The sequence below is a fragment of the Oncorhynchus tshawytscha genome, linkage group LG19 (assembly GCF_018296145.1).
Source record: "Oncorhynchus tshawytscha isolate Ot180627B linkage group LG19, Otsh_v2.0, whole genome shotgun sequence".
In the NCBI taxonomy this organism is placed as follows: Eukaryota; Metazoa; Chordata; class Actinopteri; order Salmoniformes; family Salmonidae; genus Oncorhynchus; species Oncorhynchus tshawytscha.
Window position 1 is genome coordinate 10,796,612 of NC_056447.1, and position 21,888 is coordinate 10,818,499.

General features: G+C 44.8%; 1 protein-coding gene across 4 annotated transcripts in view; it reads right to left on the minus strand.

The window, feature by feature from the left end:
- The window catches only part of LOC112218357 (Krueppel-like factor 8), an 83,838-nt gene that overhangs the window by 29,624 nt on the left and 32,326 nt on the right, over positions 1 to 21,888 (minus strand). For 3 of the 4 annotated variants that reach the window (XM_024379071.2, XM_024379070.2, XM_024379072.2), the window contains exon 2: positions 20,814 to 20,996. In XM_024379071.2, the coding sequence (XP_024234839.1) occupies positions 20,814 to 20,996 (183 nt within the window). Of the gene's footprint in view, positions 1 to 20,813; positions 20,997 to 21,341; positions 21,530 to 21,888 lie in introns of those variants that run through there. The other variant, XM_024379073.2, reaches the window with a different exon arrangement.

Genomic DNA, 21,888 nt, shown 5'->3' on the forward strand with positions numbered 1-21,888 from the left:
TAACGGTTGACAATAGAGACACAACGTAGGCGATGGTTGCAGAATTAAGTTAATGAAGAGCAACTGCAGAAAATTGCAGTCGACTGCAGTCAAAACCTAATGAACTTTTGAAAAATAATTATTTGTGTTAAGTTCAAAAAGTTGGACAACTTTTTGCCCTAGAATGCAACACACTTTGAAAGGCGGTAACCAACGACTTGAAAAAAGGGATCCGCTCGAACGTGCCCACTTACTGCACCGTGCCCGCTGATCACGAGTAAGTACAGAGCATATGCTAGACCGACAATGCTTGCTCACAAAGCATGGTGTACAGTAGGACATACATTCAGCATAAAACAGCCTGTCCCTGGACTGACAGCACCCTGCTACAGCATACACAACACAGCCCTATCTAGCTTGGAGCAGTACACAACACAGCCCTATCTAGCATGGAGCAGCACACAACACAGCCCTATGTAGCATGGAGCAGTACACAACACAGCCCTATGTAGCATGGAGCAGTACACAACACAGCCCTATCTAGCATGGAGCAGTACACAACATAGCCCTATCTAGCATGGAGCAGCACACAAAACAGCCCTATGTAGCATGGAGCAGTATACAACACAGCCCTATCTAGCATGGAGCAGCACACAACAGCCCAATCTAGCATGGTGTAGTACACAACACAGCCCAATCTAGCATGGAGCAGTACCCAACACAGCCCTATCTAGCATGGTGCAGCACACAACACAGCCCTATGTAGCATGGAGCAGCACACAACAGCCCTATCTAGCATGGAGCAGTATACAACACAGCCCTATCTAGCATGGAGCAGCACACAACACAGCCCTATGTAGCATGGAGCAGTACACAACACAGCCCTATCTAGCATGGAGCAGCACACAACACAGCCCTATCTAGCATGGAGCAGCACACAACACAGCCCTATGTAGCATGGAGCAGCACACAACAGCCCTATCTAGCATGGAGCAGTATACAACACAGCCCTATCTAGCATGGAGCAGCACACAACACAGCCCTATATAGCATGGAGCAGTACGCAACACAGCCCTATCTAGCATGGAGCAGTGCACAACACAGCCCAATCTAGCATGGAGCAGTACACAACACAGCCCTATCTAGCATGGAGCAGTATACAACACAACCCTAAGCATGGAGCAGCACACAGCAGTCCTCTATAGCATGGAGCAATACACAACACAGCCCTAAGCATGGAGCAGTACACAACACAGACCTATCTAGCATGGAGCAGCACACAACAGTCCTATCTAGAATGGAGCAGTATACAACAGCCCTATCTAGCATGGAGCAGTACACAACACAGCCCTATCTAGCATGGAGCAGTATGCAACACAGCCCTATCTAGCATGGAGCAATACACAACACAGCCCTATCTAGCATGGAGCAGTATACAAAACAGCCCTATCTAGCATGGAGCAGCACAACACACAGCCCTAAGCATGGAGCAGTACACAACACAGCCCTATCTAGCATGGAGCAGTACACAACACAGCCCTATCTAGCAAGGAGCAGTACACAACAGCCCTATCTAGCACGGAGCAGTACACAACAGCCCTATCTAACATGGAACAGCACACAACAGCCCAATCTAGCATGGTGTAGTACACAACACAGCCCAATCTAGCATGGAGCAGTACACAACACAGCCCTATCTAGCATGGAGCAGTACACAACACAGCCCTATCTAGCATGGAGCAGTTTGCAACACAGCCCTAAGCATGGAGCAGCACACAACACAGCCCTATCTAGCATGGAGCATCACACAACAGCCCTATCTATTATGGAGCAGTACACAACACAGCCCTATCTAGCATGGAGCAGAACACAACAGCCCTATCTAGCATGGAGCAGTACACAACACAGCCCTATCTAGCATGGAGCAGTACACAACAGCCCTATCTAGCATGGAGCAGTACACAACCGCCCGATCTAGTTTGGAGCAGTACACAACACAGCCCTATCTAGCATGGAGCAGCACACAACAGCCCAGTCTAGCATGGAGCAGTATACAACACAACCCTAAGCATGGAGCAGCACACAGCAGTCCTCTATAGCATGGAGCAATACACAACACAGCCCTAAGCATGGAGCAGCACACAACAGTCCTATCTAGAATGGAGCAGTATACAACAGCCCTATCTAGAATGGAGCAGCACACAACAGCCCTATCTAGCTTGGAGCAGCACAGAAAAGCCCTATCTAGCATGGAGCAGCACACAACACAGCCCTATCTAGCATGGAGCAGTACACAACAGCCCTATCTAGCATGGAGCAGCACACAACAGCCCTATCTAGCATGGAGCAGAACACAACAGCCCTATCTAGCATGGAGCAGTACACAACAGCCCTATCTAGCATGGAGCAATACACAACACAGCCCTATCTAGCATGGAGCAGCACACAACACAGCCCTAAGCATGGAGCAGTACACAACACAGCCCTATCTAGCAAGGAGCAGTACACAACAGCCCTATCTAGCACGGAGCAGTACACAACAGCCCTATCTAGCATGGAGCAGCAGACAACACAGCCCTATCTCGCATGGAGCAGCAAACAACACAGCCCAATCTAGCTTGGAGCAGTACACAACACAGCCCTATCTAGCATGGTGCAGTACACAACACAGCCCTATCTAGCATGGAGCAGCACACAACAGCCCTATCTAGCGTGGAACAGTACACAACAGCCCTATCTAGCATGTAGAAGCACACAACACAGCCCTATATAGCATGAAACACACAACAGCCCTAAGCATGGAGCAGTACACAACACAGCCCTATGTAGCATGGAGCAGCACACAACAGCCCTAAGCATGGAGCCGCACAGAGCAACAGCCCTATCTAGCATGGAGCAGTACACAACACAGCCCTATCTAGCATGGAGCAGCACACAACACAGCCCTATCTAGCATGGAGCAGTACACAACACAGCCCTATCTAGCATGGAGCAGTACACAACACAGCCCTATCTAGCATGGAGCAGTACACAACACAGCCCTATCTAGCATGGAGCAGTATGCAACACAGCCCTAAGCATGGAGCAGCACACAACACAGCCCTATCTAGCATGGAGCATCACACAACAGCCCTATCTATTATGGAGCAGTACACAACACAGCCCTATCTAGCATGGAGCAGTACACAACACAGCCCTATCTAGCATGGAGCAGTACACAACAGCCCTATCTAGCATGGAGCAGTACACAACCGCCCGATCTAGTTTGGAGCAGTACACAACACAGCCCTATCTAGCATGGAGCAGCACACAACAGCCCTATCTAGCATGGAGCAGTACACAACAGCCCTATCTAGCATGGAGCAGTACACAACACAGCCCTATCTAGCACGGAGTAGTACACAACACAGCCCTATCTAGCACGGAGCAGTACACAACAGCCCTATCTCGCATGGAGCAGCACACAACACAGCCCAATCTAGCATGGAGCAGTACACAACACAGCCCTATCTAGCATGGTGCAGTACACAACACAGCCCTATCTAGCATGGAGCAGCACACAACAGCCCTATCTAGCGTGGAACAGTACACAACAGCCCTATCTAGCGTGGAACAGTACACAACAGCCCTATCTAGCATGTAGAAGCACACAACACAGCCCTATATAGCATGAAACACACAACAGCCCTAAGCATGGAGCAGTACACAACACAGCCCTATGTAGCATGGAGCAGCACACAACAGCCCTAAGCATGGAGCCGCACAGAGCAACAGCCCTATCTAGCATGGAGCAGTACACAACACAGCCCTATCTAGCATGGAGCAGCACACAACACAGCCCTATCTAGCATGGAGCAGTACACAACACAGCCCTATGTAGCATGGAGCAGTACACAACACAGCCCTATCTAGCATGGAGCAGCACACAACAGCCCTATCTATTATGGAGCAGTACACAACACAGCCCTATCTAGCATGGAGCAGTACACAACACAGCCCTATCTAGCATGGAGCAGTACACAACACAGCCCTATCTAGCATGGAGCAGTACACAACAGCCCTATCTAGCATGGAGCAGTACACAACAGCCCTATCTAGCATGGAGCAGTACACAACCGCCCTATCTAGTATGGAGCAGTACACAACACAGCCCTATCTAGCATGGAGCAGCACACAACAGCCCAGTCTAGCATGGAGCAGTATACAACACAACCCTAAGCATGGAGCAGCACACAGCAGTCCTCTATAGCATGGAGCAATACACAACACAGCCCTAAGCATGGAGCAGTACACAATACAGCCCTATCTAGCATGGAGCAGCACACAACAGTCCTATCTAGAATGGAGCAGTATACAACAGCCCTATCTAGAATGGAGCAGCACACAACAGCCCTATCTAGCTTGGAGCAGCACAGAAAAGCCCTATCTAGCATGGAGCAGTACACAACAGCCCTATCTAGCATGGAGCAGTACACAACACAGCCCTATCTAGCATGGAGCAGTACACAACACAGCCCTATCTAGCTTGGAGCAGCACAGAAAAGCCCTATCTAGCATGGAGCAGTACACAACAGCCCTATCTAGCATGGAGCAGTACACAACACAGCCCTATCTAGCATGGAGCAGTACACAACACAGCCCTATCTAGCATGGAGCCGTACACAACAGCCCAACAGCGTTCTGAGCCCTCTCCTGTACTCCCTGTTCTCCCACGACCGTGTGGCCACGCACGCCTCCAACTCAATCATCAAGTTTGCGGACGACACAACAGTGGTAGGCTTGATTACCAACAACAACGAGACGGCCTACAGGGAGGAGGTGAGGGCCCTCGGAGTGTGGTGTCAGATAAATAACCTCACACTCAACGTCAACAAAACTAAGGAGATGATTGTGGACTTCAGGAAACAGCAGAGGGAACACCCCCTTATCCACATCGATGGAACAGTAGTGGAGAGGGTAGCAAGTTTTAAGTTCCTCGGCATACACATCACAGACCAACTGAATTGGTCCACCCACACAGACAGCATTGTGAAGAAGGCGCAGCAGCGCCTCTTCAACCTCAGGAGGCTGAAGAAATTCGGCTTGTCACCAAAAGCACTCACAAACTTCTACAGATGCACAATCGAGAGCATCCCGTCGGGCTGTATCACCGCCTGGTACGGCAACTGCTCCGCCCACAACCGTAAGGCTCTCCAGAGGGTAGTGAGGTCTGCACAACGCATCACCGGGGGCAAACTACCTGCCCTCCAGGCCACCTACACCACCCGATGTTACAGGACGGCCATAAGGATCATCAAGGACAACACCCCGCTATCACCCCGCTATCATCCAGAAGGCGAGGTCAGTACAGGTGCATCAAAGCTGGGACCGAGAGACTGAAAAACAGCTTCTGTCTCACGGCCATCAGACTGTTAAACAGCCACCACTAACATTGAGTGGCTGCTGCCAACACACTGACTCAACTCCAGCCACTTTAATAATGGGAATTGATGGGAAATGATGTAAAATATATCACTAGCCACTTTAAACAATGCTACCTAATATAATGTTTACATACCCTACATTAAGGAGCAGTAGACAACAGCCCTATCTAGCATGGAGCAGTACACAACAGCCCTATCTAGCATGGAGCAGTACACAACAGCCCTATCTAGCATGGAGCAGTACACAACAGCCCTATCTAGCATGGAGCAGCACACAGCAGCCCCATCTAGCATGGAGCAGTACACAGCAGCCCTATCTAGCATGGAGCAGTACACAACACAGCCCTATCTAGCATGGAGCAGCACACAACAGCCCTATCTAGCATGGAGCAGTACACAACACAGCCCTATCTAGCATGGAGCCATACACAACAGCCCTATCTAGCATGGAGCCATTCACAACAGGCCTATCTAGCATGGAGCAGCACACAGCAGCCCTATCTAGCATGGAGCAGCACACAGCAGCCTTATCTAGCATGGAGCAGCACCAGCAGCCCTATCTAGCATTGAGCAGTACATAGCAGCCCTATCTAGCATGGAGCAGCACACAACAGCCCTATCTAGCATGGAGTAGTACACAGCAGCCCTATCTAGCATGGAGCAGTACACAACAGCCATATCTAGCATGGAGCGGTAGATAACAGCCCTATCTAGCATGGAGCAGCACACAACAGCCCTATCTAGCATGGAGCAGTACACAACTGCCCTATCTAGCATGGAGCAGCATACAACAGCCCTATCTAGCATTGAGCAGTACAGAAAAACACAGCATAGCATAGGGAAGGAGAGAAAGAACCCAACAGTAGAGAGAAGCAGCACAGCTTTGCCCTGGCCTAACCAAAGGCCAAGCACTGAACACAGATTTCTACACACATACTCTGCAAACTTGTCAGTGAGAGGGATGATGTGCTATTCTTAACCCTACCAAAACTAGCCTACATCACAACAACGACAGAGTGGACACAGGTAGACCCAGAAAAGAGAGGGGATTCAGTCAGGGTTCAAAATAACAAATAGGCCAGGCTACATGTTATTGGTCAAAAAAAGAGTGAGAGAGCAAAGGAGTGGGTGGGGGTGGTGGAGAGAGAGAGCGAGAGAGAGACAGAAGGAGAGTGGGTGGGAAAGGCCTCCAGGTTGCCATGGAAACTTGGAGGTATCAGCTGACTCGTTTTTTCCCTCATTATATCTTCACGCCCGCCCACCCACTCCCTTCCTCCCTGACCCCCTTTCCTTCCCTCCATCCCTCTCTCTGCTTCCACACCCTTTCACCTCGCCCTCTCATGTTAGTCTGTTTGTCCTCCACACCTTCCCTCCATCTCTACCTCTTTACTCCCCTTCTCTGTTTCTTACAATCCATCTCTCCTATATCCCCTTTCCCAATGGTTTAGATTAGACTCATAAGAATATTCAGACACCCACTGCTCTCAGCTGAAACACTTCAAACGGAGTTCCTAACAATTTGTCTGAAATGAAACCCCATTACACACTGACAGAAGAGAGAGAGGCTGTGTCTGAAATTAAACCCCATTACACACTGACAGAAGAGAGAGGCTGTGTCTGAAATGAAACCCCATTACACACTGACAGAAGAGAGGTTGTGTCTGAATGAAACCCCATTACACACTGACAGAAGAGAGGCTGTGTCTGAAATGAAACCCCATTACACACTGACAGAAGAGAGGCTGTGTCTGAAATGAAACCCCATTACACACTGACAGAGAGAGAGGCTGTGTCAGAATGAAACCCCACACTGACAGTAGAGCGAGAGGCTTACACACTGACAGAAGAGAGGCTGTGTCTGAAATGAAACCTCATTACACACTGACAGAAGAGAGAGAGGCTGTGTCAGAATGAAACCTCATTACACACTGACAGAAGAGAGAGAGGCTGTGTCTGAAATGAAACCCCATTACACACTGACAGAAGAGAGGATGTGTCAGAATGAAACCCCATTACACACTGACAGAAGAGAGGCTGTGTCAGAATGAAACCCCATTGCACACTGACAGAAGAGAGGCTGTGTCAGAATGAAACCCCATTACAAACTGACAGAAGAGAGGCTGTGTCAGAATAAAACCCCATTACACACTGACAGAAGAGAGGCTGTGTCAGAATGAAACCCCATTACACACTGACAGAAGAGAGGCTGTGTCAGAATGAAACCCCATTACACACTGACAGAAGAGAGAGAGGCTGTGTCAGAATGAAACCCCATTACACACTGACAGAAGAGAGAGAGGCTGTGTCAGAATGAAACCCCATTACACACAGACAGTAGAGCGAGAGGCTGTGTCAGAATGAAACCCCATTACACACTGACAGAAGAGAGGCTGTGTCAGAATGAAACCCCATTACACACTGACAGAAGAGAGAGAGGCTGTGTCTGAATTAAACCCCATTACACACAGACAGAAAACAGCCGTTGAATTCCACAACCACCTAAAAGGAAAGTGATGCCCAAACCTTCCATCACAAAGCCCTAACCTTCAAGGAGATACCTAGAGAAGAATCCCCTCAGCCAAATGATTTTGGGGCGCTGTTCACAAATACACGAGCCCTAGGACAGCAACACAATTACACCCAACCAAATTACGAGAAAGGAGAATTACTTGATAAATTGTCAAGAATCAACCCAAAAAACTGAGCAAATTGGAATTCTACCTTGCATGAAAAAAGAGAGTAAACTGACCCAAAGCTAAGAAAAGCTTTGACTATGTACAGACTCAGAGCCTTGCTATTGAGAGAGGTCACCATAGGCAGACTGCCACATTTGGACAAACTCCCGTATCTGCAATTTTTTTTGCTGCAATCCAAGCAGCAAAATGTGTGACCTGCTGCCACAAAAGTAGGTCAACCAGTGAGTCAGAAACACCAAAGTAAATATAACCTATATCTGCCTATTTATTTCCCCCCATTATTTGTACATGCTACTCTTTGCACATTGTCAAAACATTGTATATAGCTTTTGTAACATTTTTAATGCTATACTAGATTTTAATAATGACATATTTGAAACTTTGTTATTCTCTTGAAACGTTTGTGTGTAATGTTTACCGTCGGAATTTTTGGTCTGTTTTGTTTGCTTTGTTGGTATTTGTCGTTGTTTTGGTTGAGTTTTTTTTTTAAGTTGCTTTGGTCATGTATAAACAATTCCAATAAAGCCCAGTGTAATTGAGTGAAATTGAGAGAGACAGAAGAAGAGGCACTGTCACCCTCGCTGGTCTGTAATGATGGAGTGAACACTGTTGTGTTCCAGCTATAACTAGAGAGCGGAGGTGCATGTCGTCACGGGTTTCATCATAGCTATCGTAACTGTGTGTCTGGGCTCCACATCCACCTCTCTCTGTTTCTTTATCTCCTGTCATTGATACACTGGTTACGTTAGTTAAGTATGTTTCCAGATGGCTTGTTGTGGTAGTTGTTTTATATACAGAGGGTCCAAAAGTTATTGACACCCTCGATAAAGATTCTTATGAATTCATAAGTTTAGTATTTGGTCCCACATTCCTAACACGCAATGACTACATTAAGCTTGTGACTCTACAAACGTTTTAGATGCATTTGCCATTACAAGCCTGATGTAGTCATTGCGTTCTAGGAATATGGGACCAAATACTCAACTTTTGACTACTTTATCTATAAGAATCTTTAGGGATCAAAATTATTGACACCCCTACCTTTTTGAGAGAAAATAAACACGACTTATTGAACTAAAATCTCTTTCGATGGGCACACTATATGTGATATTAGCTGTGGAGCACGCAGGAAGTCCGGCCAACACGCAGCACTCTGCCGTCCACCCTAACTGCAACCTCTACACTGTATAAAACACCCACTCTGGTCTGACTGTACGTACCAACCAATCAACTCTTCCCTTCTCACAGACAACTTCAACAACCACTGACCACCGACCAGTGTGCCTTTATACTTGTAAATAACGCCTAAATAACAAAGCAGCTGTACTTGAACATGCTATACATGACGTCAGAGCTCAGGGTCTCCTCTTCACGCCTCTGTATGGGCTTTGACTGACATCCATTCTGAACTTGAGCACCACACGCTGAAAGAAGTTGCCCCCATCCCTAACGCTAATTGGGAAACTTTTGCACAATTGATGCTGTTTGAGTGGGGGAAATGCTGTAAATTAAGCAGCTCAACGTATTTTGAAAGACGTTGAGGATTATAATAACAATGTTGCACCTATTCCAGAACATTCCTACTATGTTACTGAATGGGATCCAGAGTATTTTCCAGAATATTCTATCTATGTTACTGAATGGATCCAGAGTATTTTCAGATTTCATTATCAACAAATACGGTGTAAAGTACAGTAAATATAAAATGCACATAAAATCAAGAGTGCAATGTTTGGATTTACTCATGTCAGGTCCTCACAATTAGTGAGGTCCTCACAATCCCATAAACGACAAACTGTTCCACTTTGAAAAGAACGTTGATGACATCTGTTCCTCATTCACTAAGCCTATTGAGTCCACTGGTCCTACTCACACAGAACTACCCTACGGCTTTGACCTATTTCTCCCCTCTCTTTTCAGATGAAATCCTGCGACTCGTGAGGTCCAGCCGTCTGACAACCTGCCCGCTCTACCCCATCCCCTCCTCCCTTCTCCAGACCATCTCTGGAGACCTTCTCCCATTCCTTACTTCCCTCATCAACTCATCCCTGACCAATGGCTGCGTCCCCTTTGACTTCAAAATGGCCCATGTCGCTCCCCTCCTCAACAAACCAACACTCTACTCCTCTGATGTCACAAAAACTACAGACTCTTTTCTTTCCAAAACACTTGTGCGTGCTGTCTCTGACCAACTAACTCTCTCAGAACAATCTGCTTGATCCTAACGAGTCAGGCTTCAAGACGGCTCACTCAACTGAGACTGCTCTCCTCTGTGTCACAGAGGCTCTTTGCACTGCCAAAGCTGACTCTCTTTCCTCTGTTCTCATCCTCCTAGATCTATCCACTGCCTTCAACACCATGAACCATCATACCCTCCTCTCCACCCTCTCAGGCCTGGGTGTCTTAGGCTATGGATTGCATCATACATGGCAGACCGATCCTACCAGCCGACATGGAAAGGATCTGTGCCTGCACCACATACTCTCACTACTGGTGTCCCCCAGGGCATGGAACGAGGCCCTCTCCTCTTCTATCCCTATACACCAAGTCACTCAGCTCTGTCATATCCTCACATGGTCTCTCCTATCACTGCTATGCAGATGACACTCAACTATTTTTCTCCTTTCCCCCTTCAGACATCCAGGTGGTGACATGCATCTCTGCGTGCCTGGCAGATATCTCAGCTTGGATATCACCACCTCAAGCGCAACCACGACAAGACGGAGCTCCTCTTCCTCTTGGGGATGGCCTGTCCGCTCCATGACCTCTCCATCCCGGTTGACAACTCAACGGTGTCCCTCCACGGTGTGTCTTGGCGTGTTGCTGGATAACAAACACCATGTCGTTCACTTGACTCCCCCCACCCTTACTAGCTCTGACTTTGCTGGTCATTTCTTTATTTTGACCATTTTTACTTACTGTGACTGTCCGACCTAGCTATCTTAAGGTACATGCACTGTAAGTCACACTGGATAAGAGCATATGCTAAATGACAAAACAAAGTGTGTATGTATATACAGTGGGGCAAAAAAATATTTAGTCAGCCACCAATTGTGCAAGTTCTCCCACTTAAAAATATGAGAGAGGCCTGTAATTTTCATCATAGGTACACTTCAACTATGACAGACAAAATTAGATTTTTTTTCTCCAGAAAACCACATTGTAGGATTTTTAATGAATTTATTTGCAAATTAATTATATACATGTATGTATATACACTACCGTTCAAAAGTTTGGGGTCACTTAGAAATGTGTTAGCTAATCCAAGTTTATCATTTCAAAAAGGCTAATATATCATTAGAAAACAATTTTGAAATTATGTCAGCACAGCTGAAAACTGTTGTACTAATTAAAGAACAGATAAATCTGGCCTACTTTAGACTAGTTATGTACCTGGAGCATCAGCATTTGTGGGTTGGATTAGCTAACACAATGTGCCATTGGAACACAGGAGTGATGGTTGCTGATAATGGGCCTCTGTACACCGATGTAGATATTCCATTAACAATCTGCCGTTTCCAGATAAAATAGTCATTTACAACATTAACAATGTCTGCACTGTATTTCTGATCAACTTGGTGTCATTTTAATGTTGCCTTTCTTTCAAAAACAAGGACATTTCTAAGTGACCCCAAACTTTTGAACATATGAGTACAATGTGTGAATGTTTATGTGTATATATATATATATATATATATATATATGGTATGTATCTATGTATATAGGTATGTATGTACAGTTGAAGTCAGAAGTTTACATAAACCTTAGCCAAATCCATTTAAACTCAGTTTTTCACAATTCCTGCCATTTAATCGTGGTAAAAATTCCCTGTCTTAGGTCAGTTAGGATCACCACTCTATTTTAAGAATGTGATATGTCAGAATAATAGTAGAGAGAATGATTTATTTCAGCTTTTATTTCTTTCATCACATTCCCAGTGGGTCAGAAGTTTACAAACTCAAATAGTATTTGGTAGCATTGCCTTTAAATTGTTTAACTTGGGTCAAATATTTGGGGTAATCTTACACAAGCTTCCCACAATAAGTTGGGTGAATTTTGGCCAATTCCTCCTTTCAGAGCTGGTGTAACTGAGTCAGGTTTGTAGGCCTCCCTGCTCGCACACACTTTTTCAGTTCTGCCCACAAATGTTCTAAAGGACTGAGGTCAGGGCTTTGTGATGGCCACTTCAATACTTTGACTTTGTTGTCCTTAAGCCATTTTGCCACAACTTTGGAAGTATGCTTGGGGTCATTGTTCATTTGGAAGACCCATTTGTGTCCAAGCTTTAACTTCCTGACTGATGTCTTGATGTTACTTCAATATATCCACAACCTTTTCCTGCCTTATGACGCTATCTATTTTGTGAAGTGCACCAGTCCCTCCTGCAGCAAAGCACCCCCACAACATGATGTTGCCACCCCGTGCTTCACGGTTGGGATAGTGTTCTTCGGCTTGCACGCCTCCCCCTTTTTCCTCCAAACATAACGATTATGGCCAAACAGTTCTATCAGACCAGAGGACATTTCTCCAAAAAGTATGATCTTTGTCCCCATGTGCAGTTGCAAACTGTAGTCTGGCTTTTTTATGGTGGTTTTGGACCAGTGGCTTTATCCTTGCTGAACGGCCTTTCAGGTTATGTCGATATAGGACTCGTTTTATAGATACTTTTGTACCCGTTTCCTCCAGCATCTTCACAAGGTCCTTGCTGTTGTTCTGGGATTGATTTGCACAGGCTGTTTAAAGGCACAGTCAACTTAGTGTATGTAAACTTCTGACCCACTGGAATTGTGATACAGTGAGTGAATAAATAAGTGAAATAATCTGTCCGTAAAAAATTGTTGGAAAAATTACTTGTTCATGCACAAAGTAGATCTCCTACCCGACTTGCCAAAACTATAGTTTGTTAACAAGAAATTTGTGGAGTGGTTGAAAAACAAGTTTTAATGACTCCAACCTAAGTGTATGTAAACTTCCGACTTCAACTGTATGTATTACATTGATGGAAGCAACAATTTATCCTCAATATTAAAGCTGATCCACTCCCTAAAATGTAAAAAAACATATATATTTATTATTACTAAAATGTCAAATGTAAATATTCCCTTTTAATTGCTACCAAGGTTATGCACATGCTTTCGATATTTCTTGTGTAAGAAACATTTCAAATGAGCCCTATCCATATAGACCAATTCCCATAGACGCGTGCAGGCACACACACACACCCTAGGGTTAATACTTAAACATAGCCTATATCCAGCAGACAACAACAACAACAAGCCTCTCTGGCAGAGCTGACTGACATCAAACTTTGTCAAACTGTGTCTTTACAACCTAATTGTCCAAATGTTGACAGTGTGTTTATACCCTGTGATACTCCCTCAGCCTATAGACCTTAGTAATAACCTTCAATTAGCCTCACTGTAATCTGTGCTTTAAAAGCAGGGTGGAACCCAACGTTGATTGTAGATACAACAGCTTAAAACACAGAATCTAAGACATCAACACACAAAATGAAGAGCCGTCGGTCAAAGACAACAAACATGTCAGTGTAAAGTCTTGAATGTTCTGACAACCCAACATGACACACACACACACACACACACACACAACCTAAAGTGGAGTTACTGTTATTTCTGGTCCAGGAGGAAAAATTGCTCGTACCGGCCAACGATGACATCATAACTCTGCACCATGACTGATTGTGGGTGAATAGGGATGGAACGCTAGCTGCATCCTAGCAATACTACAGTAATGTGTGGTGAGTGTGTGTGCGTGTAAATGGAGTGGGTAGAGTGGGTGTGTGTGTGTGTGTGTGTAAATGGAGTGGGTAGAGTGGGTGTGGTACACATCTTTCTGCATTAGCGCTCCAGATAGCTGGAGGACAAGTCCCTGGGTGTGTGTGTGAGTGTGTGTGCTTCTGTGTGTGTGCTTCTGTGTGTGTGTGTGTGTGTGTGTGTGTGTGTGTGTGTGTGTGTGTGTGTGTGAGAGAGAGAGATTAAAATGAAAATGTGTATTTCTAGCACGCAACAAGTTTTGTGTGTGTGTGTGTGTATGTGTGTCTGTGTGGGTTTATCTGTGTGTGCGCGTATGCGTGTCAGTTTTACTGTGTGTATTTGTTTGTGCCTTTGGGTGTAGTAGTGGTGTGTTGTGGGGGATGGAGGGGAGAGTTGCAGGGGGGTAGCAGTGAAGGGGTGGAGGAGGGGTGTGTGTGTGAGGGGTGTGGGCAGGCAGGCTCCAACTCCCACCAGAGCCCCGTTGCCATGGCTACCAGAGAGCGGAAGCCTCCCTCGATATATCCTATTAGGGCCTAGGCGAGACTCAGAGAGCAAGAGAACTTCTGTGAGTGTAATGTTTACTGTTCATTTTTATGGTTTACTTCACTTTTGTTGATTATCTACTTCACTTGCTTTGGCGATGATAACATGTTTCCCATGTCAATAAAGCCCTTATATTGAAAAAAACTGAGAGAAACTGATAGTGGTAGCCGGGGCGAGAGAGAAAAAGAGTGAGGGTGAGGAAGGGAGAGGTGGTAAGGGAGGGGAGTGACAAAGCAGGGTGTGAATGTACACTACCGTTCAGAAGTTTGGGGTCACTTAGAAATGTCCTTTTTTTAAAAGAAAAGCACATTTTTCGTCAATTAAAATAACATGAAATTGATCAGAAATACAGTGTAGACATTGTTAATGTTGTAAATGACTATTGTAGCTGGAAACGGCAAATTTTTTATGGAATATCTACATAGGCGTACAGAGGCCCATTATCAGCAACCATCACTCCTGTGTTCCAATGGCACGTTGTGTTAGCTAATCCAAGTTTATAATTTTAAAAGGCTAGTTGATCATTAGAAAACCTTTTTAGAATTATGCTAGCACAGCTGAAAACTGTTGTTCTGATCAAAGAAACAATAAAACTGGCCATCTTTAGACTAGTTGAGTATCTGGAGCATCAGCATTTATGGGTTCAATTACAGGCTCAAAATGGCCAGAAACAAAGGCCTTTCTTCTGAAACTCGTTAGTCTATTCTTGTTCTGAGAAATGGCTATTCCATGCGAGGAATTGCCAAGAAACTGAAGATCTCGTACAACGCTGTGTACTACTCCATACACAGAACAGTGCAAACTGGCTCTAACCAGAATAGAAAGAGGAGTGGGAGGCCCCGGTGCACAACTGAGCAAGAGGACAAGTACAATAGAGGGTGCTTTGGTGTTGGGAGATTTGTACAGGGTAAAAGGGATCTTGAAGAAGGAAGGCTATCACTCCATTTTGCAACGCCATGTCATACCCTGTGGACGGCGCTTAATTGGAGCCAATTTCCTCCTAAAACAGGACAATGACCCAAAGCAAAGCTCCAAACTATGCAATAACTATTTAGGGAAGAAGCAGTCAGCTGGTATTCTGTCTATAATGGAGTGGCCAGCACAGTCACCGGATCTCAACCCTATTGAGCTGTGGTACGTAAGAAGTGCCCATCAAGCCAATCCAACTTGTGGGAGGTGCTTCAGGAAGCATGGGGTGAGATCTCGTCAGATTACCTCAACAAATTGACAACTAGAATGCCAAAGGTCTACAAGGATGTAATTGCTGCAAATGGAGGATTCTTTGATGAAAGCAAAGTTTGAAGGACACAATTATTATTTCAATTAAAAATCATTATTTATAACCTCGTCAACGTCTTGACTACATTTCCTATTCATTTTGCAACTCATGTCATGTATATTCTCATGGAAAACAAGGACATTTCTAAGTGAGCCCAAACTTTTGAACGGTAGTGTGTGTACTGTACTTCTGCATCTCATTGAGTGTGTGTGTCTCTCTTTTCCCATCTCCCTCTCACTATGTCCATCTCTTACACCCTTTCCCTTTCTCTCTTCTCTCAGTCTCTATCCATCTCCCAGTTCCTTGTCTGGTAAGGTCCAGACCAGGGTCCTGTTTAGCACAAAATGGTAGATGTATTTTTTATTCATTTGAACAACAAAAACATGACCTTTTCCCTCGGTTTACTCCAGATATTTCATACTAAACAGTGCTCAGTAGAGCCCCTCAAAAGAGCCCATAGTAGAGTCCAATAGAGCCCATGTAGCAGTTAGTCTGTCAGCTGTGTTTGGGAACTTAAGGCCTTAGCAGTGTCCCAAATTTGAGCCCATATCCACTTACAGTGCACTACTTGTGACCAGGCCTATAGAGCTCTGGTCAAAAGTCGAGCACTGTGTAAGGAATACGGTGCCATTTGGGACGAACCCCTTATCTCTGGACAGGAAACCCACTATCCTGCTGTGTTCTTACTGGGCGGCTTCCTTGAGGGGGTGGTCAACACACACACACACACACACACACAACAACCCAACCACACCCCTCTCAAACTAGGCCTAATGCAACTGTGACCCACCCTATCTGCCCACCCCTCCTCCCTCTCTTTCCACCATTTTCTCTCTCTCTCTCTCCCTCTCCCGTCTGAAAGCTCTCCCAGGTAACAACAAATGTTCCCACAACTTCAGAGAAAGTTCTCTTAAAGAGTCTCATTAAGTCACGAACTAACGTTTTTACAGGAATGTCCCCGTGATGTGCAAGGAATGTTTCCAAGAGACCACCCCCTTAATGTCAAATGCAACTTTGGAGTTACTGTGGTTACCATTTCTTCAGAATGTAAGACAAATGCTCTTGACACGTTTCATAGGAACGTGGCAAACACATTCATGTGTCCAGTTTTCTGTTTGGATGAATATTCCATCAACGTCCCACCCAACATGTTCTCAGAACAAGAGATATTAAAAGTGAAAGTGACAGCATTTAGCAAAAGATCATTTTCACACTTCCATCAATTCATAGAATGTTTGGGAATGACGTAGACTAAGGCATTTGTGAAAGTTCTATAGCAATATAGAGTGGGAAAGCAGCCATGCGTTTGGACAAGAATTAGACACTGCAGTAAATAAAACCAAATAAAAACATCTGTCTCATCCAGGACCGGAGTCTAGGCAGAACGGTGCACTATAGCCAATCAGAGGTACAGTAGGCCTTTATGCAAATAAACCATCTGACATAATTCACTTTGAACTGGACTGTGTGTTTACAGGCAGTAGGGCCTGCCATCATTCACTTTGAACTGGACTGTGTGTTTACAGGCAGTAGGGCCTATATGTAAATACCACGGGATTCCTCTGACATTTGGGAACTTCACAGTCCTATTGATCAAACAACCACAGTCCTGCACATCAACAAGATCAACAACTAATGCTAGCCAGAGTGAGATTAGATCAAATCTAACGAGGGAACATTAGATAAACGCTCTCAAACTTTTTCAGCTAGTTGGCCATCAGTTTTGAACAAATTAATTTCTTCAAAAATGGAGAAGCGAAGGAGAGAGAACTATATTTTGTTGTATTTCTTTTTCACTTTCACTTACTCAGCTAGCAAATGCAGCTAGCTAGTTTAGCCTACTCAAACACCTGGCTCAAACAGAGAGGGATGCTATGTTAGCTAGCTGTCTATGGCTATCCAACACTGGAACTCTTCCAAGTCAAGGTAAGCTTTCGGTTGTATTAAATTATTGCCACCTGGGCCCACCGATGTAACTGCTAAACTGCTTGCTGCTGACTGTACACTGTATTACTGCATGATTGCAGCAGGTTTACTAACACCTTATTTCTATTACCTATGTTGACTATGATGTTAATATGGTGACAATGATGTAGGCTGTGTGTAGCGGTTAGCCTGGTCAGACAGCTGATTTCAGACAGCTGATGTGTTGTGCATTGAAGTCCACAAGCGAAGGGAAAAGGTGAAACGAGTAGAGCATGTAGATGCGAGAAGAAATTATACGCCGCCACAGTTTGGGAACCACTGGCATGTACTTATCGGGCCAGTATACAGTGGGGCAAAAAAGTATTTAGTCAAGCCACCAATTGTGCAAGTTCTCCCACTTAAAAAGATGAGAGGCCTGTAATTTTCATCATTGGCACACTTCAACTATGACAGACAAAATGAGAAGAAAAAAAATCCAGAAAATCACATTGTAGGATTTTTTATGAATTTATTTGCAAATTATGGTGGAAAATAAGTATTTGGTCACCTACAAACAAGCAAGATTTCTGGCTCTCACAGACCTGTAACTTCTTCTTTAAGAGGCTCCTCTGTCCTCCACTTGTTACCTGTATTAATGGCACCTGTTTGAACATGTTATCATTATAAAAGACACCTGTCCACAACCTCAAACAGTCACACTCCAAACTCTACTATGGCCAAGACCAAAGAGCTGTCAAAGGACACCAGAAACAAAATTGTAGACCTGCACCAGGCTGGGAAGACTGAATCTGCAATAGGTAAGCAGCTTGGTTTGAAGAAATCAACTGTGGAAGCAATTATTAGGAAATGGAAGACATACAAGACCATTGATAATCTCCCTCGATCTGGGGCTCCACGCAAGATCTCACTCCGTGGGGTCAAAATGATCACAAGAACGGTGAGCAAAAATCCCAGAACCACACGGGGGAACCTAGTGAATGACCTGCAGAGAGCTGGGACCAAAGTAACAAAGACTACCATCAGTAACACACTACGCCGCCAGGGACTCAAATCCTGCAGTGCCAGACGTGTCCCCCTGTTTAAGCCAGTACATGTCCAGGCCCGTCTGAAGTTTGCTAGAGAGCATTTGGATGATCCAGAAGAAGATTGGGAGAATGTCATATGGTCAGATGAAACCAAAATATAACTTTTTGGTAAAAACTCAACTCGTCGTGTTTGGAGGACAAAGAATGCTGAGTTGCATCCAAAGAACACCATACCTACTGTGAAGCATGGGGGTGTAAACATCATACTTTGGGGCTGTTTTTCTGCAAAGGGACCAGGACGACTGATCCGTGTAAAGGAAAGAATGAATGAGACCATGTATCGTGAGATTTTGAGTGAAAACCTCCTTCCATCAGCAAGGGCATTGAAGATGAAACGTGGCTGGATCATTCAGCATGACAATGATCCCAAACACACCGCCCGGGCAACGAAGGAGTGGCTTCGTAAGAAGCATTTCAAGGTCCTGGAGTGGCCTAGCCAGTCTCCAGATCTCAACCCCATAGAAAATCTTTGGAGGGAGTTGAAAGTCCATGTTGCCCAGCAACAGCCCCAAAACATCACTGCTCTAGAGGAAATCTGCAATGGAGGAATGGGCCAAAATAGCAGCAAGTGTGTGAAAACCTTGTGAAGACTTACAGAAAACATTTGACCTCTGTCATTGCCAACAAAGGGTATATAACAAAGTATTGAGATAAACTTTTGTTATTGACCAAATACTTATTTTCCACCATAATTTGCAAATAAATTCATTAAAAAATCCTACAATGTGATTTTCTGGATTTTTTTCTTCTCATTTTGTCTGTCATAGTTGAAGTGTACCTATGATGAAAATTACAGGCCTCTCTCATCTTTTTAAGTGGGAGAACTTGCACAATTGGTGGCTGACTAAATACTTTTTTGCCCCACTGTAGTTAGGCCCTGTCCAATAGAAAACCTGACCCATCCTCCCTAGGCACTTGATAGTTGTAAGCAATAGGGTGAATGCACTTCAAAGTAAATCTCAGCTCTGTTAAAAGTACACTAAAGAAAAACCTTTGATCATAGTGATTGAGGAGTATGATTAAAACAGTTTAATATGCCCCACCAACATTAGACAACTACAAATAAGTAAATCAAATCAATGACGTGAGAATTGTGAAATGAGCTAATAACTGACACAGACATGGTGGCGTAGCAGGAAGATCTGAATGCTATGAGGTCAAATCCCATCTGAGGACATGTTGAATAATAATTACTGTATAAATGAACATGCACAATGTCATCATGTGTGTGAGTATCCCTTGCCAACAGACAAAAAGAGCTGTGAATGGATCAGTGGTTGGTTCACCAACCAGGGCCTTGATGGGCAACAGTAACAAGGCATGATGTGTAATGAATGTCTTTTTTGTGGGGGGGGGGATGTTTCTTTGGGACCATCAGGCCACAACTGACACACAGACATGTTCTGGCAACGTTCCCATTAAACATGTCTAGAACATGAATATCTTACATTCTGAGAACATGGCAACCGTGTTCTGTGTATGTTTGAAATGATGTTGATGGAATATTCTCTGAACCCGCAGAAAAATATCAGCGGAACTTTATGGGTAACATTCTCTCGCTACAGCTCACCCAACTCTATCTCTACATGCACAGAGAAATGTAATGTAGAACTATAGAGCTGGCATGATTTCCCTTTCCGTATGACAGGGAATCTGTCCTACACAATACATTCACCCTCAGTCGTCTTATCTGCACCAGGACTGTTCAATTCCGGTCCTGGAGGGCCGAAACACTCCTGCTTTTTGTTTCTACCTGGTAGTTAACTACACTCCCCTGGTGTCCCAGGTCTGAATAAGTCCTGATTAGGAGAGGATGAAAACCAGAAGTGCTTTGGCCCTTCAGGACCGACAATGAACAGCCCTGCTCTACACCCTTCTCTCTCTAACACTCTCTTTCCTCTCCAGCCCCCATTTCTTCTGCCCTTTCTAACAATCTACAGACAGAGGCTACAGGAAATCGAGTCTGGGTCTCTCTCTACAACCATCCACCCAGAACTCTTTCTCTTCAATTTAAGTCATCTATCCCCCTCTTCTTCACCACCCCACACTCCCCAAACCCTCCATCCATTCCTCTACACCACTCTTCCACCCCTCATTCAATCTCTCACCGTGGACTCCACCTCCTGTGGTTCTGGTTTGATGTGTACTGAGGGCATGTTTTCTTCTTCCTCCTGGGTATGAGGCTCTGTCTTGGGTTCCTTCTTGGTCAACTTGGGCTGCTGGGGTTGGGACTCCTTCTTGGGTTGTGGTTGGGAGCTGGCACCACCGCTGGCCTTAGGACTCGACAGGCACTGCAGAGGAGAGGGAGAGAGAGGACTGTTAGCCACATAATACATATAGATAACACACACACACAGAGACAGAGACAGAGAGAGAGATAGAGAGAGACACACAGTTATCTGTACAGGGGTACAGTTAGACTACTGCTACACTGGCAGATAAGACATGTTAGCCAACTGCTACATACGCTGACATGCAACAGACAGATGCGATAGAGGATGGGTGAGATAGAGGTAGAGAGGGAAAGACCATTAGAGGAGAGGTGAGAACAGGGGGGATGGGGAGGAGTAGAGACAGGTAAGAAGAGGAAATGACAACCAGAGTAGTGCCACCCACACAAATATACCCAGCATTACCTCTTCTCAAACTGTAGGCCTACTACTCAGAAACAAAAATACTAATTTGGTGTAGAGAGAAATACAATAAAGAGTAGTCTTATGTGAGAGGAAAACAGAAGGAAATAGGGACATATATGTAGCGAGAGAGAGAAAGCCTAATCCTTGCCCTGCTAGTAAGTTAATGAGACCGAAAGAGAAAGAGAGAAACAGGGAGGAGTAGCTCAACAAGAATGTCCCCTCCCTCTCTCTTACTGGTAGACAGTCACACCCTTCTCTAGAAGCAGAGGGGAGTGGAGAGTCTCTCTCTCTCTCTCTCTCGACAAAGCAAGTGAAATAGATAAAACAAAAGTGAAATAAACAAAATGAACAGTAAACATTACACTCAAAAAAGCTCCAAAGGAATAAAGACATTTCAAATGTCCTATTATGTATATATATATATATACACAGTGTTGTAACAATTTGCAAATAGTTAAAGTAGAAAAGGGAAAATAAATCAACATAAATATGGGTTGTATTTACAATGGTGTTTGTTCTTCACTTGTTGCCCTTTTCTTGTGGCAAC